This window comes from Rhamphochromis sp. 'chilingali' (assembly GCF_963969265.1).
Source record: "Rhamphochromis sp. 'chilingali' genome assembly, chromosome: 10".
Taxonomy (NCBI): domain Eukaryota; kingdom Metazoa; phylum Chordata; class Actinopteri; order Cichliformes; family Cichlidae; genus Rhamphochromis; species Rhamphochromis sp. 'chilingali'.
This window is the reverse complement of record NC_137937.1, coordinates 16,277,281-16,294,261: the sequence shown is the minus strand read 5'-3', so window position 1 is coordinate 16,294,261 and position 16,981 is coordinate 16,277,281. Positions and strand designations below refer to the sequence as shown.

At 38.8% G+C, this 16,981-nt stretch overlaps 1 protein-coding gene across 2 annotated transcripts in view; it reads right to left on the bottom strand.

Moving 5' to 3' along the window:
- Positions 1 to 16,981, bottom strand: part of trpm3 (transient receptor potential cation channel, subfamily M, member 3) — a 156,741-nt gene that overhangs the window by 42,045 nt on the left and 97,715 nt on the right. For both annotated transcript variants that reach the window (XM_080895143.1, XM_080895142.1), the window contains 2 exons: positions 3,273 to 3,447; positions 2,806 to 2,929 (listed from right to left, as the gene is read on the bottom strand). In XM_080895143.1, the coding sequence (XP_080751269.1) occupies positions 2,806 to 2,929; positions 3,273 to 3,447 (299 nt within the window). The remainder of the gene's footprint in view (positions 1 to 2,805; positions 2,930 to 3,272; positions 3,448 to 16,981) is intronic.

Below are 16,981 nucleotides of genomic sequence, written 5' to 3'. Positions count from 1 at the left end.
ACACTTTAAGACCTTACTTTGGTTGCCTGTCAGTTTCTGTATTATTTTAAAATTCTTTAACTTGGTTTAAAGAAATTCGTGGAATTGCTTCAGTATTTATGGCTCGTATACTTAGTCTGAAGCAGTATGACTCTTAATGTCCTCTGGCACAAGTCCTTCAGTTGTTCCAAAGTGCAGAAGAAAAACCTTCAGCGAGACAGCTTTTAGCATATTTTTTTTTGCCCCAAGCCAGTGTGCCAGAGGATCTGAGAGCAGCTGGAAGTCTTTAAAAAACAAAAGTACCTCTTTATGCTGGCTTTTTAGTGTGGTTTATAGAAATTACTTACCTCATTCAATTTGCTTATTTAATTTTATTTATATATATTTTTAGAATTATTAGAATTATTATTATTAATTATTTCTGGTAATATATTTTTTATTTTTTTTACCTTGAAATCCTTTAATTCACATTTTCAGTTATTTTTATATTCACTTTATGATTTTTTTTATTTTTTTATTTTTTTATTGAGGGATTGTTTTATTGTGTGTGAGAGCATAAATAAAATTAATTATTCTTGCGCTCTTATTTTCTTTCATTCTTTTATTAGATTGGTTTCAAGCTTTAATTACTAGTTTGTCAATAACCTGTGAAATGCTTTGATCTGGACTAACCTGTGCATCTGGTGAACTGACAGCTGCTATATAAATGTTTAAGTCATCCAGTAGTGTGGAGATCACAATGACTGTCCTGTTTGTGGACTGACAGCACTGCAAAGATGCCCTTTTTATAACAGTTTTGTGAGTTCGGGGAGAGGCTGCGTTGGATTATCTGGGCCTTACAGTTGCTCCTGCTGAATGATTCACATGTCATTGTTCTGCTTTTGTATACTATGTTCAGAGGATCTATTAATTTGAGGATCAGTCAGCCACTGGAACCCCATTGAGAGTGTAATCAATCCACTTACACGCTGCACAGCCATGACCAAAGCTGAGCTGCCTGCAAAAATGCTACATGTATACTATGTGTGTGCATGTACTATATCTATAGATTTTGACTTAATGTAATTATTACACTGACTGAATCACAAAATATGTGTTGGATTCAAGCTCAAGCATTTTACTAAAGTAAAGAAAAGTGTGTGTGTGCATGATACTGATTACAAATTAAAAGGCAAAATGCCACGATCTGCCAGCAGTCCCAAAAATCACTGATCTGGCAAACACTCCCTTCCTTACAAAGCATCTAGTGAACTATGTTTAAACCAAATTGGGGCAAAAGCAACCAAGTAGCAAATGACTTAGTACTGCTGCTGGGTGTTTTTGTATCAGAGTGAATATATTGCAGTGTTATGCTGTAAAGTGAGTGTAAGGTTGTGCAGGAGTGCATGTAGATTGGGTGTAACATTGTGGTACACTTTTACTCGCAGCATGTCTTATCAAACCTGCAAAACTGCAAGCCTTGCCACAATTGCATATATGTGAGTGGGTAGCTCATACCAAATATCGATTTTCCATCTCATTAGAATTTTATATTGCATACCGTACAATTTGCACATGTTTCAATAAATCATTGCACCATTTTCCCATTTTCCTGGAAAAGAAAAAAGACATAAGCAGTGGCTCAAGCCTTTTGCCCTGTACTGTATAATATTTGATTTCAATACAAAACTGAAGTGAAATTACTTAGTCTGAGCAATAACTCTCACCTGTCTGTCTTCAGTAAGATTTAAATAGCTTTAGAAATAAATGTTGAGGAAGTAAATGTCAGATTTTTTAAAAATGTTTTTTACTGGATATAACTAAAAAAATAAAAACAGAAACCATTAGACAGAGCATAAACATATAACTACAACTAACACAACACTACACTATACCAGCTGCCTTGCTTTACTGACCTCCTCATTTATGATCCAGTCTTTTGAACACATTTGCAATTTATTAACAAAACATTCTGGTTAATTTGTGCGTTTTGGCTTAAAATAACTTTTTAAAGTTAAGCTGATGTTCTCAGGAACAGGATGCACAGTTGAGTTGGACCACTACAGAGTCCTTGGGTATAGCAGTGTATGTAATAGGCTGCCCAGTGGTGTCATTTCTTTTCATTAGGAACATTTAGGTTGGGTTTTTCAGGAACATTCAATAATGTTCACTGTTAACACATTTCAGAAAGTTATGCAAATTTTCTCTATTTTTGCTAAAGAATTGAGCAGTGCAAATGACTTTTCATTAGTAGATGTGTAGACATAATTATATACAGATACACACAGATAGACATTCCTACTCCACAGACAGTATTTAACAGCATTAATAAGACCTTTGCGTCATGTGACTGCTCTCAAAGGGACTGGGACTCCTTCCCAGGAGTAAAGGATGTGTGTGACTGCATTCCTTCACAAGACATTTGTTCTGGTGGAATGCTTTAAAAGGGGGCACAGATTCTCAAGTTGAAGGCCATTTGGTCCTGAAAGTCATCTGAATACATTTACATTGACTTGACATTACATGATTTACATACATAAAAGATGGAGAAATAAGTGCTTCAGTTTCAAGATGTAAACATTTCATTAGACAAATCCATATTTGTTCATTTTGGGGCATCTTTACAGAGGTGAATAGTGATAACTATGTTATAAATTGTTTAATAGTGTATCTGAATGTTGTGTGTTTCTGTGTCAGGTTGCTTGTGCTTTAATGTATCATGTATATTTTGTTCATCAGCTTGCATTTCCTCCATCTGCACATATGCATTTGCAGCTCTGCATCAATGTGTTTACCACAATGTATATGTGCAAATGCATAAGGAGTGTTTGAGAAGGAGTGACTCACCAGTTCCTTCTTCTTCATGCACTCCATGAGAATGATGAACAGATGTTGAGCCTGTGAGCGGCTGTAGGTGAAAGTCTTCTGAATGGTCACCAGCAACTGGTCTCTTAGAGACTCATTAATTATGCTGCAGAGGCAGAAAGGTGTGGAAAAAGAAAAGAGAGTATCAAGAACGGGGCCAGAGTGACAAGAAAACAGGCAAATTATATCAGAAGGTTAAACCAAGGCTGACTGGAACTCTTAGCTACCAAATCTCTTGAGTCTTTGTTGAAATACAAATTCTCACATTTGTGTTTTATTAAAGCAAGTTTCATTTTTTTCCCCAAGTTTCTGCATACAAACTCACATAAATATTCAAAGATATTTTGATCTAAAACAATCCCTTGACATCTACAGTGCATCCAATTTTTTCATACGCTATTCATGCTTGCCGTTCCACTCCTGTAAAATGTGTACATGTGAGTGCCTACCCTCCCTCCTCTGAGTATTTATGTCCGAAGGCCAAGATGTCAGAGGCTCTGCCGCTGCCGTCGCACACCACCACAGGAACTGGAGGAGTGTCCCTGAGGTACTCCAGCACTATAGAGATCACATTAGGACCCCCTTCTACGATCAGTGCCACCACTGGCACACCCTGACCGATACCTACACATGAAAACAAGTGGCAGCAGGAGAAACAGGAGGGTAAAGAGTGAAAGAATAAAAGAACAAAACAGAAATATAGCTACAAGCAGCCATAGGCAGCCAAGCAGTTCAGCTTAGCTATGAACTCCATGTAAATATGTACAGTATAATTATAGTTAAAGCGCTGTAAGCACTGATTTGGTAGTCAAATGAGGCTTTCAAGAAAAAAAAAACTTCAGGCAACAATATATATATATTCAGTTTAGTGTCAGCACATAAAAACAATGTTTGATATATGATCACGCTTCCTGTTTGGTTTCCTTTTTCGACGGTTTCAAAATCTAATAACCATGTGATATGCTTTCTGACTATAATCTGTACGGTGACCCTGAGAGGTCAAAAGCACTGCAACTTCAGAAAACACCCAGAAATAGAAAAAAGCTGCAAAAGCACATAAAACACAATGGGAGTTGAATAAAACAAAATCTCACAAAGTACAATGGAAAAAATAATTTTTAGGGTGATGTTAATGTGACTGTGGAAGTGACAGAAACCAAAGCGTGTGAAGGACTGCACTGAGTCAAGCTTAAAGGAAAAAAAGACTCATATATCAATGAAGACTCAGCCCTGGAACCTCTGGTACCAGAACTATTTTTAAGGCTAATACCAACACATGCTGCAATTTCTTTGTGCTTCCTCAAATAGGGTCTTTTTGCCTTTAAACCATTTTAAACCATTTAGTTTAACTATCGGTGTGTATTATCTGGCTTCATGGATAGATAAAGCTGGGTATCATTTGAATACCAGTGTGGATGTATGCTATGCCTTCTAATGATAATGCCTAGAGGAAAAAGAAAACATCCATCCATCCATCGATCCATTCGCTTCCGCTTGTCCTTTTCAGGGTCGCGGGGGGCGCTGGAGCCTATCCCAGCTGTCATAGGGCGAGAGGCGGGGTACACCCTGGACAGGTCGCCAGTCTGTCGCAGGGTGCATTTTTGAAATGAGTAAACATTAATTTTATTTTTGTTCTTTTTTTTATTTTTTTATTAACAATATGATGAATATGTTTATAGTATATATATAAAAGAAAACATGTAAACTGTAATCAGAACTGGTCCCAGCATGGAACCCTGTGGAACTCCATAATTAACCTTAGTGTGTGAAGAGGATTCTCCATTTGAAAGAACCACTTGGAGTCTGTTAGATAGATCTACCAAGTTTGGCACTGGCAGAGGACAAAAGCTGTCTTGCTTCTTAGACAGCTTGGCTGGGAAAAGCTTTTAAAAAACAAAAATCCATATTATAACTTTTATGTGATTTGGTATGAAGATCATGTGTTCCCAGTTTGATAAGACTGAATTCAGTTAAATTCTTTATGAAAACCAATATGGCAGACATTCACACCATATTATGCTTTGAGCTTTAGCTGGATGAAAAGCCCCCGACAGTTCCTCATTTTCACAGTCTCAGCTCTGTGCAGTAACACACCTCCATGTTTGACCTGATACTTGAGCACTCGCGGTCCAGAAATGGAAGTTATTGAAAGGAATCGGGGAACTATCTAAAAATCAATTTTCTAAACTTCTCTACAATACAATACAGATACTCTGGCAGAAGAACACAAAAGAGGAAGAAGAAGATGAGAAAAGGTAGAAATGGTTGCCTCTGATGCACTGCCTGGCCCTCAAAAAGGACAAAAAAGTAAAGAGGGAAAGAAGATGGGTATTGAACAGAGGAAAAATCTAAAAATAAATAGGCTTCACTACTTGTGTAAACCTGGATCTATAATTGGAAAAAGTGTTCTAAATTTAATACTTGTGATGCCACATGACTATTTTCATGTCACTTTGTAATCATGGGAGAGAAGTTGACAAAAAAGCAGCTGAACCAAAAATATCCATCCCACTTAGTGCTTTGTGTTCCTTGCCACACATACAGGGAGTGCAGAATTATTAGGCAAATGAGTATTTTGTCCACATCATCCTCTTCATGCATGTTGTCTTACTCCAAGCTGTATAGGCTCGAAAGCCTACTACCAATTAAGCATATTAGGTGATGTGCATCTCTGTAATGAGAAGGGGTGTGGTCTAATGACATCAACACCCTATATCAGGTGTGCATAATTATTAGGCAACTTCCTTTCCTTTGGCAAAATGGGTCAAAAGAAGGACTTGACAGGCTCAGAAAAGTCAAAAATAGTGAGATATCTTGCAGAGGGATGCAGCAGTCTCAAAATTGCAAAGCTTCTGAAGCGTGATCATCGAACAATCAAGCGTTTCATTCAAAATAGTCAACAGGGTCGCAAGAAGCGTGTGGAAAAACCAAGGCGCAAAATAACTGCCCATGAACTGAGAAAAGTCAAGCATGCAGCTGCCAAGATGTCACTTGCCACCAGTTTGGCCATATTTCAGAGCTGCAACATCACTGGAGTGCCCAAAAGCACAAGGTGTGCAATACTCAGAGACATGGCCAAGGTAAGAAAGGCTGAAAGACGACCACCACTGAACAAGACACACAAGCTGAAACGTCAAGACTGGGCCAAGAAATATCTCAAGACTGGTTTTTCTAAGGTTTTATGGACTGATGAAATGAGAGTGAGTCTTGATGGGCCAGATGGATGGGCCCGTGGCTGGATTGGTAAAGGGCAGAGAGCTCCAGTCCGACTCAGACGCCAGCAAGTGGAGTACTGGTTTGGGCTGGTATCATCAAAGATGAGCTTGTGGGGCCTTTTCGGGTTGAGGATGGAGTCAAGCTCAACTCCCAGTCCTACTGCCAGTTTCTGGAAGACACCTTCTTCAAGCAGTGGTACAGGAAGAAGTCTGCATCCTTCAAGAAAAACATGATTTTCATGCAGGACAATGCTCCATCACACGCATCCAAGTACTCCACAGCGTGGCTGGCAAGAAAGGGTATAAAAGAAGAAAAACTAATGACATGGCCTCCTTGTTCACCTGATCTGAACCCCATTGAGAAACTGTGGTCCATCATCAAATGTCAGATTTACAAGGAGGGAAAACAGTACACCTCTCTGAACAGTGTCTGGGAGGCTGTGGTTGCTGCTGCACGCAATGTTGATGGTGAACAGATCAAAACACTGACAGAATCCATGGATGGCAGGCTTTTGAGTGTCCTTGCAAAGAAAGGTGGCTATATTGGTCGCTGATTTGTTTTTGAATGTCAGAAATGTATATTTGTGAATGTGGAGATGTTATATTGGTTTCACTGGTAAAAATAAATAATTGAAATGGGTATATATTTGTTTTTTGCTAAGTTGCCTAATAATTATGCACAGTAATAGTCACCTGCACACACAGATATCCCCCTAAAATAGCTAAAACTAAAAACAAACTAAAAACTAAAAACATTCAGCTTTGATATTAATGAGTTTTTTGGGTTCATTGAGAACATGGTTGTTGTTCAATAATAAAATTATTCCTCAAAAATACAACTTGCCTAATAATTCTGCACTCCCTGTAGAGAGAGAGCGAGAGAGACAGGTGCAGTGTGTGTGTGTGTGAGAGAGAGAAAGAAACAGAGGAAGTGGTTTAGTGATCCCTGTTCTCACAACAGAGATCTTTGTCTCTTAATCATGGCTTTTCAGGGTAATATTTCATAATTTGCAGGTGTGTTTTCTATATGCAGTGAGACATATGGGAGAACACTGTAAAAACTGCAGTTAAATTTGTAAATTTATGTAAAAGTTATATCACAAAAGTCTCAGAGAAATTTACTACTTTTGTCTGTTCCTCTCTTTAATTCTTATGGTTTCCTCCCCATTTCATAGTCGACCACAGAACATCCCCCCTTAAACCACTATAAAACCCTATAAACCCCAGAGTCTCATTCTCTCTTACTCCCTTATATTCTTTCCCCTTTTAGTGGTCTAAGTCCAATCCACGTCCCAAGCCCCCTTCCTCTCCTCTGTGTCTCACATCCTCTCTTCCTAAAGTTCTTTCAGTTGCCACTCCGGTCTCATCCTCTTCCTCCCGTTCTGCTCCATGCGGTTGTGTTTTATGGCGGCTGTTTAGACCCTTCTAATTCAAAAGCTGTGTAACTGCCTGATCCTACCCGCCCAGCATCCTCACCCTGCTCTGCATAATTCACGGAGGAAAGAGCATGGTCTGTCTCTCAAACAAGCAGGCAGACAGGCACATACAAATGCATGCGCACATGGGGCATGCACACACTCTCGCAAACACAAGAGCAAGTGCATAGTCAGAAGTCGACCCACCATCACGCTTTGCCTCACACAGCCTTGTATGGCCTTACAACAGGGACAGCTACATAAAGAGAATATTTTCGGGTCCTTGCCTACTTCAAAGAGGTACAACGTCACTGTGCCACAACACATCTCATGACCATACATCAATAGAGCAGAGAGAGGAGCAGACTAATGGCTTCCTTGTTACATTTGATTCTTCCATTTTTTTTAATGCCAATTTCTGTTGTTATCTCTGTGTGTGTGTGTGTGTGTGTGTGTGTGTGTGTGTGTGTGTGTGTGTGTGTGTGTGTGTGTGTGTGTGTGTGTGAGTGAGTGTGTGTGGTGTGCACGCAAGTGTCAGATCATGCATTGATATTGATGACTGCTGAGCTTTGGAGGCAACGCTGCACCCTCTAAAGTACATTATTGTTCAACTGAAACCCACCAAGGAGCAGATGAGGAGGGAAAAGCACAGCTGTGTCATGGCTAATTGGTAGGAGGAAATTCTGCCTGTGTGCACACAACCACACACAACCACTCACACAAATAGAGTCACAAAGACAGACAAACCACAAATTCTCTTTTGGCTAACTAGCCTAAAGTCGATGGAACATTTTAGGATGACTTTTGGCCTCTGATTTACAGTATTTCTTTTCTTTTTTCTCCTACTTTCTTTAAAAAAAAAAATAGGATCAAACTTTAGAGTATTTATTGCTTTGGCATTGTTTTTTTGTTTTTTTTTTAAATTAACAGTCTTTTAGTACTGGGTTTGTCCTCTCAAAATAAGTCATTGTGGAAAACTGTATTTTTCACATATTGTTAAAATGAAGAGGGTAAATTCTAATGTGCTGATGATGCATGATGTGCTTTCTGTATCCCATGACTGATATCATAGCAGCACCTTTCAAATAGAGTCAGTAGGAAGGAAATCTCGTTTAAGTACCTGGAACAGTTGCTGAGATTTAATCCCATTTTCTGTTCAGCGGCTTGGTTTTGATTGGCTCTGATGGCCAAATCCATCTTCCTCTTAAGCTCATCTGTGTCAGTTCTGGGTGGGACCTTCCATGATATTTCCAGAATCACATAGATATTGTTTAATTTAAAAAAAAATTACTTACTACAGTCTCCAGGTTATCAAATGGAACAAAACAGCACGTGTTTCCTCTAAGATTATACTCTTAGAAATGATGTGTTTAAAAAATGTGTTGGTTCATGTGTCACACATTTTCTGTGAATTTGAACACAACTTGTGAAAAATCAAAAAGAAGAAAAGTTACAAATGTAATTTGAAATTTTCACATGTATCCAATCTTTTGTCCCTGAGTTTATGCAGAAAATCCATTAAAATTGAACATATTATGCGCTGCATTTTTACAAGTGTTCTAAGTATTTTTTAAAACACAGATTTCACCTAATGTTTGACATGGACTTTGAATAAAGGCATAAAAAGTCAGTGATAACATAGTCTGACAACCATCTATTAGCTTGTGAAAAAAAACTTTGTTATAAAAAACAAAAACAAAATTGGTTTGTAAAACACATCTATTCAGAGTGTACCTTTTTCTTCCAGTCCTAAAGTAGCTTACAACCCATCCGGGCATGGAGCCACCATTCCTGCTATTATACCTCCAATTGCTATGCCTTACAGAGTAACTTTGTTTCCTGCAAGATCTGTTATCTTACGTAGAAAAAATGGTTTTCGATGCATTAATACACAGGATTGGGAGGTATGAATCAGGCATCTGAGAAGATTCTTTAAAGCTGGGGTGAGGGAACTCCAGGCCTCAAGAGCCAGTGTCCTGCAGGTTTTAGGTGTGCCCATGAGCCAACACAGCTGATTTAAATGGCTAAATTACCTCCTCAATCTGTCATGAAGTTCTCCAGAGGCCGGGTAATGAACTAGTCATTTCAGTCAGGTGTGTTGACCCAGAGTGATATCTAAAACCTGCAGGACACTGGCCCTTGAGGCCTGGAGTTCCCCACCCCTGCTTTAAAGCATGTTGCCAGAGAGGCTGTTTCTAATGTCAGTGAAAAGCAGTATTGACATTACCTCGTTGTTTTTCTATAATATTTCTCTGTCTGTGGATATCATCTATATTAATGTGGTTGAAATTGAATCCTTAAATTTAGAAATGCTAATGCTCTGCTGAGATACAGTGATTGTACTTTTTAAATGCAATCCTTTGATTGTTAAATACGGCTGTATAAATGCATCATGTGTGCTCTCTCACTCAGTTGATGATCATCAGCGGAGTCATGTGTGGAGTTATTTCAGCTCCGCAAAAAGCCAAGACACGGCATGTGACACATGTGAAAAGGCCACAAACAGAATATGATGATGAGTTTATGATGAAGTGAACTGAAGGAGGAGGAGAGGGACAAGTGCTGCTAGGGTGAGACAAACGTAGATTGTGGAGTCCTTAGATGCTGCGTGCACGATCCAGGTACAGAGACAAATGTGGAGGTGTTGGCAACATGTAGCACTGTTGCTGAATTTTAGAAAGTGACTTATATCTAGGCTTAGGTTTTTGTGTCTATGTTTAAATGATGGGAATTCCCTGAATCCTTAAATGCAGTAAACTATCCTAAAATTGAAGTGGGACCCTAAAAAACCACATAACGTCTTGACAGAAACTACTGTTTGTTTCTTTCAGAACTGCTTTAACTCTTTGTGGCATAGATCTGACAAGGAGCAGGAGACACACATCTGACATTTTGGTCCATACTGACATGCTGCAGACTTGTCAGCTGCACATCCATGACGTGACTCTCCCGTTTCACCACATCCCAAAGGTTCTCTATCGGATTGAGATCTGGTGATTGTGGATGCCATTTGAGTAGAGTGAACTTGCTGTCATGTTCACAAAACCAGACATGATTTGAGTTTTATGACATGCTGCATTATTCTGCTGGAAGCAGCTATCTGAAGATGGGTACACATAAAGCCTCATAAAGGAACAATATCCAGGTAAGATGTGGTGTTTAAATGATAAGGGTCAAGAAATGGCCAAGAAAATATTCCCTACATCATTACACCACCACGAGCATGAACCACTAATAAAACAAAGCAGGATAAATCCCTGTTTTTGTGTTGTTAATGGCAAATTCTGACCCTACTAATCATATCTATTATCTATTCAGACCAAACAATGTTTTTCTAATTGTCTATTGTTCAGTTTTGGTAAGCCTGTATCAATTGTAACCTCAGTTTCCTGTTCTTAGCTGACTGTGTGGTTTTCTGCTACTGTGTGCCAACTGCTTCGAGGTTCGACTTTTATGCATACCTTGATTGTAACAAATTGTTATCTGGGTTATTGTTGCTATATACAGAGAGCTGGAGATTTTGAACTCCAGAGATGGATGTGTGGGAAAATCCCAGTAGATATGCAGTGTCTGAATACTCAGCCTGAACTGTTGATGGATCCAGATGGATCCACCCAGATGTTGCAGCAGAAACTGAGGCTCATGTCTTTTTAGCTGTCTGTTGTTCAGTTCTGTAACTGTAGCAAGTTTTATATCAACAATATTACAAGCTTTTGTCTTTTTTAATTGGACTTTGATGTTGACGATAGTTAAACAGTGAAGTTATTCAATCCTATTTATATATATCATATAATATAAATATACACATAATATATTCCCCCTTTGTACTGTCTGTTTCAAAGTACTGACTGTATCCATGCACACTTCACACACGCTAATATCAGATAACAAAGAGTAAAAATCCCCAGTCTCTCTTTGGCTCCCATGTCTCTCATATATCAAATATAATTTTAATCCACTGCCCACACCTTACTTTTCAAGAGCGAGACTACTCTGAAAGAGTGTGAAAAAAGTAGAAGTAGCCAAAAAAAGGGGGGAGGGAGTCCAACGCTGTAATTTTCTATATATATATCCAGTCTGGAAGACGAGGAAGTAATGAGGAACTGAAGGAATTAGCGAGGTAAAGAGCAGCGTGTAAGCAAGATACACATAACATGCTTAAATGGTCCTAATTAAGGATCCAGCAATGACTCATCCGCCGCGTGTGTGTCTGCGTGTGCGTTGGCGTTTGCGAGTTTGTCCTTGTATGTGTCAAATTAGCATCAGCATGACTGGAGGAGGTGTGCTACAGTATGTGGGCCCTTGTCTTCTCACCTCACACCACCACCCTACACCAATAAAATAAACCAAAAATAAATTTAAAAAAAAAAGTAAATTCCTTCAACACACACTGACACACTTAAACATCAGAAACAGATATGAGAACCTAACTTGACAAGCTATAGAACAAAATGTCAGATGGTATGCTAAAAGGTCAAAGCTTCTCTCAAAATCTCAAATATTTAGTCTTTAACCTTCTTGAAGCAGCTCAGATGTAATCACATATCTTTTTATTTTTATTAGAAATATTAGAATTAATGTGCCAGAGTGAGTTTTACACCAGCACTCAGCTAAAAATGTGTTTTCACTGACCAGAAAACACAGTAATTGGGGTTGATCTGTGTGTTGATTTGTACCTAAACATCTACAGCTTGTCCATTATAAATTCAAGCCTCATTTCTTTAAGTGTTGATTATATTCCTGAAGAATATTTTGCATTTTGCCCCCGAGGAACTTGATTTGAACTGGATAAAATCACCTCAGGCATTTAAGACAGATGCTTAAATGGCATAAATGCTTCTGTCTCTTCAAGATGAATACGTATGTGTCGCCCTTCTGAGTGTGTCTATGTCAGGAAGCATTCTTTATAAATAGCCACTTACAGGGTCTGTACCCTATGAGAATGACAGCTGAAATGACTCAAATGAAATTAGATGTTGTTCTCCCTGTTTCACTGAAGCAACAGTTCCCAAACTGTGAGGCAGGCCCCACGTCTGTAGGTGTGGACAACGAGGGGAAAAATATGGAGTGAAATTAATTGAATGAGATTTTCCACTGGAAAAAAAAGTGTTAACCAGCGGTAGTACAGTACTAACCACTGCACTGCCACGCATGTGTGCGTGTTCTCCCTGTGCATGTGTGGGTTCTGTCTGGGTAGCTTAAAGTTACAGTGTGTAAATTCTCAACAGCCAGTGCATTGCAGTCAAGTGAGATCTGTTTTTTTTTACCTGTCCCAATTTAAGTGCATGATCAAACCTATGGTGCCCCCTGTGAGACAAACAACTGTGGCTACCATTTTTCTGTAGTGAGTCTAGGCTGTGAGTCCGCTGTCTTTTTCATGTCTCTTTACTTTGAAGGAGGCTAAAAAACTTTGTGAAAGAAACATAATAAGATGAGTCAGTGAATCTCCTTTCTGTCAGATGACAGTGATACTAAGGTGAGTTGTTGATGATATGTTGAACTTTTTTGCTGTTATGCACTGCTGTTTTGTCTGCTGTTAGCATCTGCTCCGTTAGCTGCAGCTTTTGTAGCTGTTAGTCAACGTTAGTGAAACTTTTTTTGAAGTCGGTCTAACATTGTTGGACACTTTGCAGGTAGCACATGAACGCAGGACTCGGACATGCTCATATGATGTGAACATGTAATGAAACTGTTTATCAGAGTGAAAATGTAATATAATATTAGCTTACTAGCTAATATTAGCAAGTGTTGCTCAACCAATCATTTTATGAGTCCAAAATTTTTTTTTTCCTGATAAATAACCTAAAAAATAATACCTGACTTACTGTAGCTTTAATTGAGTACTCTAAATTGACTGTTTAGGTTTAAATAACTGTTTTAGCTGAACAGTCCAGGATATATTCCACTTCACACTATATGACAAATTCAATTGGCCGTTAAGAAAACGTATTTATTTTTTGAGAAAAATAAAAAAGAGTTGATTGATTCTGTTTCACCAACCTTTATTCAACTTGGGGTTTTTTTTTACTAATAAAATAAAATTAGCTTTTTGTCTGAATTAGTCTGGTTCGTACGGAACCCCTCTGATGACTTGGTCCAAAAAACAAATAAATTGTGGCCACAAAATACTACTTCGTGCCCTCGAAATAGTATAACGTGCCCACAAAATACTTATTTGTGGTCATGAACTACTATATCGAGGGCACGAAATAGGTTTAACGTGCGCACGAAATACTAATTTGTGGTCACGAATTGAGTATAACGTGGCAAACGAATTACGCATTTGTGGCAATGAAATATATAACGTGCACACACCATATTGATACAATTCCTGGACAGCTGCGTAGAGACATAAGCATAAGAGTAGGCTAAACCTATACACCATGGACAGAGACAGTATGACTGACTTTTATTTTAGGCTGGAAATGAGCAACAAATGCATTTTGAAAAGCCTGGCAATGCAAGGAACCATTATTACAGAGAGACATTTAAACAGGATATTAAGATAAGATAAGATAAGATAAGCTTTATTAGTCCCACACGTGGGAAATTTGTTTTGTCACAGCAGGAAGTGGACAGTGCAAAAGTTATATAGCAATTATTATAATTGAGTGCCCAGTTGCTTTACAGACAGATTTTATTGTCAACCAACTGCAGGGGTCTCGGAAGGATCACAGTTATCGGTCAAGTGTTTCGTGCCCACAAATTAGCATTTCGTGCGCACAGTATACCTATTTCGTGCCCTCAAAATAGTATTTCGTGGCCACAAATAAGTATTTCGTGAGCACGTTATACCCATTTTGTGCCCACGAAGTAGTATTTTGTGGCCACAATTTATTTATTTTTTGGACCATGTCATCAGAGGGGCTCCGTAGGTTCGCAACCCGTCCACTGTGACATTTCTGACTGTGCCACCACTGTTTTTAACCCACCTACTGTTCCAAAATACATTTACTACATTTCACACTACTGATTGTGCAGTCAGATTCTTTCCACACCACATAACATGTCGTCATCCATGCATATCCTCAACCTGGAACCATACCTGGAGCAAGTTTTGTATCCTACCCACTACTGACTCTGTTATCTCTCCACCACAGGGTTGGACACTCTGGCAGTTCTTGGTTATCATTTTTGACATGTTTTGTGTACGCATTCATGCATGAACACACCTTACCCGCAGTGACTTCAATTGTCCCCACAATGTCTCTGGTCAGTTTTTACTCATATTGCCTGAAAATAGATTATCTATTGATCCACACACCGTGCCAATTCACTGACCACTGACCAGAGAGGCTGTGAAAGAGAATTAATGATTCAATTCTAAACATTTAAAAGAAATTTAAACATTTGTATTTGATCATTAGAATTATGCACACTTCCATATAATTCAATCTCCTATTAGTGCTTTATTTGATCTATTACAATCTGTAAATGGTATCATTTCTAATTCATATTCTAGATGCCCATATGCACACTTGGCATTAAAAAGGATCATATTCTGAAAGAGTTTGTCCAGGCATTTACAGTGAACACAGAACAGTACAAACTCATTGACTTCCCATGTGCCACAGTGTAACTATAATTCATTCAATATTTGCTGATGGAGGTCACAGTGTCAAGGCTAATCTGCAATGCAAAGCCTTATGGCTTCTGAATTCAATTGCCCCAACTATTTCTTTTACGTGTGCTGTGATTAATTAAATCACTGTAATAGGAGGGCAGGTGAAGGTTAACACAGTATCTACATGAATGCATCTATTTCAATACACCAAGTAATTTAGGTGAAAAGCAAGAGGGCACGTTCAAGGCCAGTCGTTCATTGTCACTGACCGCATCTAAACTTGCACAAATTAATAACTTTTTTCCTGGTGTGTGGATTCAGTTTTAAATTGTCACGTAATGAATGCAGCAAATAAGATGAAGGGCTCTCTTATTTTTCTCTATATTAATGGATGAGGCCTGTTTTGATATTTTATCACACCACGTTTTTCCTCCTTTTACCTCCCAATTTTTCATCAAAGCAAACACAGATAACACCTTGCCTCACTGCCTGCATCTTCGGCTGTTTCTTACCTCCTTTGCACTTTATTTAGTTTTCTTCCTTCTCTCCCTGCCCTTAATCCTTTTTTTCTGTATTAATTTTCCCACTCTCCTCTCGGGCTCGTTCTGCACTTCTGTCTTTTGTGAGGCAGTGATTAAAAAGCATTACAGCCAAGGCCACAGACACATCAAAAGAGCTGTGCAGCGGTGAATCAACAGTGTTGAATGGTGCCAATCATTTTATTGATTTCCTCATCTTACAGTTTGACATTGTCTACTTGGGAATGAAAAGCAGGAGAAAGAAATTCTCCAGTGTAAGAGTAACTGAGAGAATATATATATAAAGTTCTTTTTTTTTCCAAAACAACATTTGTTTACTTTCATTTATCAACGTTCACTGGGTAATCTGTACCTCTGTTCACATGGGAAATATCCTAGGTTGCCTGAGCTCCATCCTCGTCTGGCTAGCTAACTAATGAGAAGCCCATTGATACAGTAGTACTCAGTATTGACTCTAGTGCTCCCTGATTGTACTTGTGCGTCCTTACAGTACAATGGTTTTTCTACCCTAGCCCGCTTGAGATCAAATTGGGCTACATCATCCATGGAGTGTCACTCCAGTGCTCTAGTTTTAATGTGCTGGCTCCAACCATCCATATTTACAGCCTTTGAAGCCATGTTTCGTGTCTTAGGACTTTTATTTTGTTTACACACAGCCAGAGATACCGCTTTTAGATTTAACATCAAATATTCAGCAAAAAGTGAGTCAGTTTTTGACTCAAATGTGCTCTTACGGCAACAGAAATTGACCTGTTTTAGATTATAACCTTTTTGTAAGAGGGTAACCAGACAAAAACACCCATAGATTTGTTGTAAAGCACTGATTCCCATAATTTAAACAAAATGTTAGAATATTGTGGAGCCAATTTGATTGCTACAGCATTTCTGGCAGTCACATGGTTATAGCTGTTTCATGGATATTCACACACAAGCGCAGTAGGATTAGCTACAGGATTGCCCAGACATCACAAAAATACCACAGGGGAAGATTACGCATATCTATCCACCACACTTCTTTCATCTTGTGTTGTGTGCAATGTTTGGGACTATGTTGGGGAAAAAGAGAGATCTGGTGGTTACATGTGGTCTAAAACCCACAAGCATGGCCATTTAAACTTAACTGCTGTTTTCTCCCCTTCACTTTTTTTTAAATCTTTCTTTCTTTGACAACACCTCCGGGCACACGTGGATCCCACAGGGGTACCTGCTGTGAGGAAAACTGATGCAGTCATCCAGTGACTATGGACAGGTGATCAAGTCAAAAAATGGCCTTTGTCCACAAGCCTGACACTGGTGAATAAAGAGGTAAATGCCCACACACATCAAGATACACATGCATACAAACGCACAACACGATTCAGTATAATATAGCTCTTCACTCTATAACTGAGTGGATTTGTTTCTTGACTTTCTCATGTTAAGAGG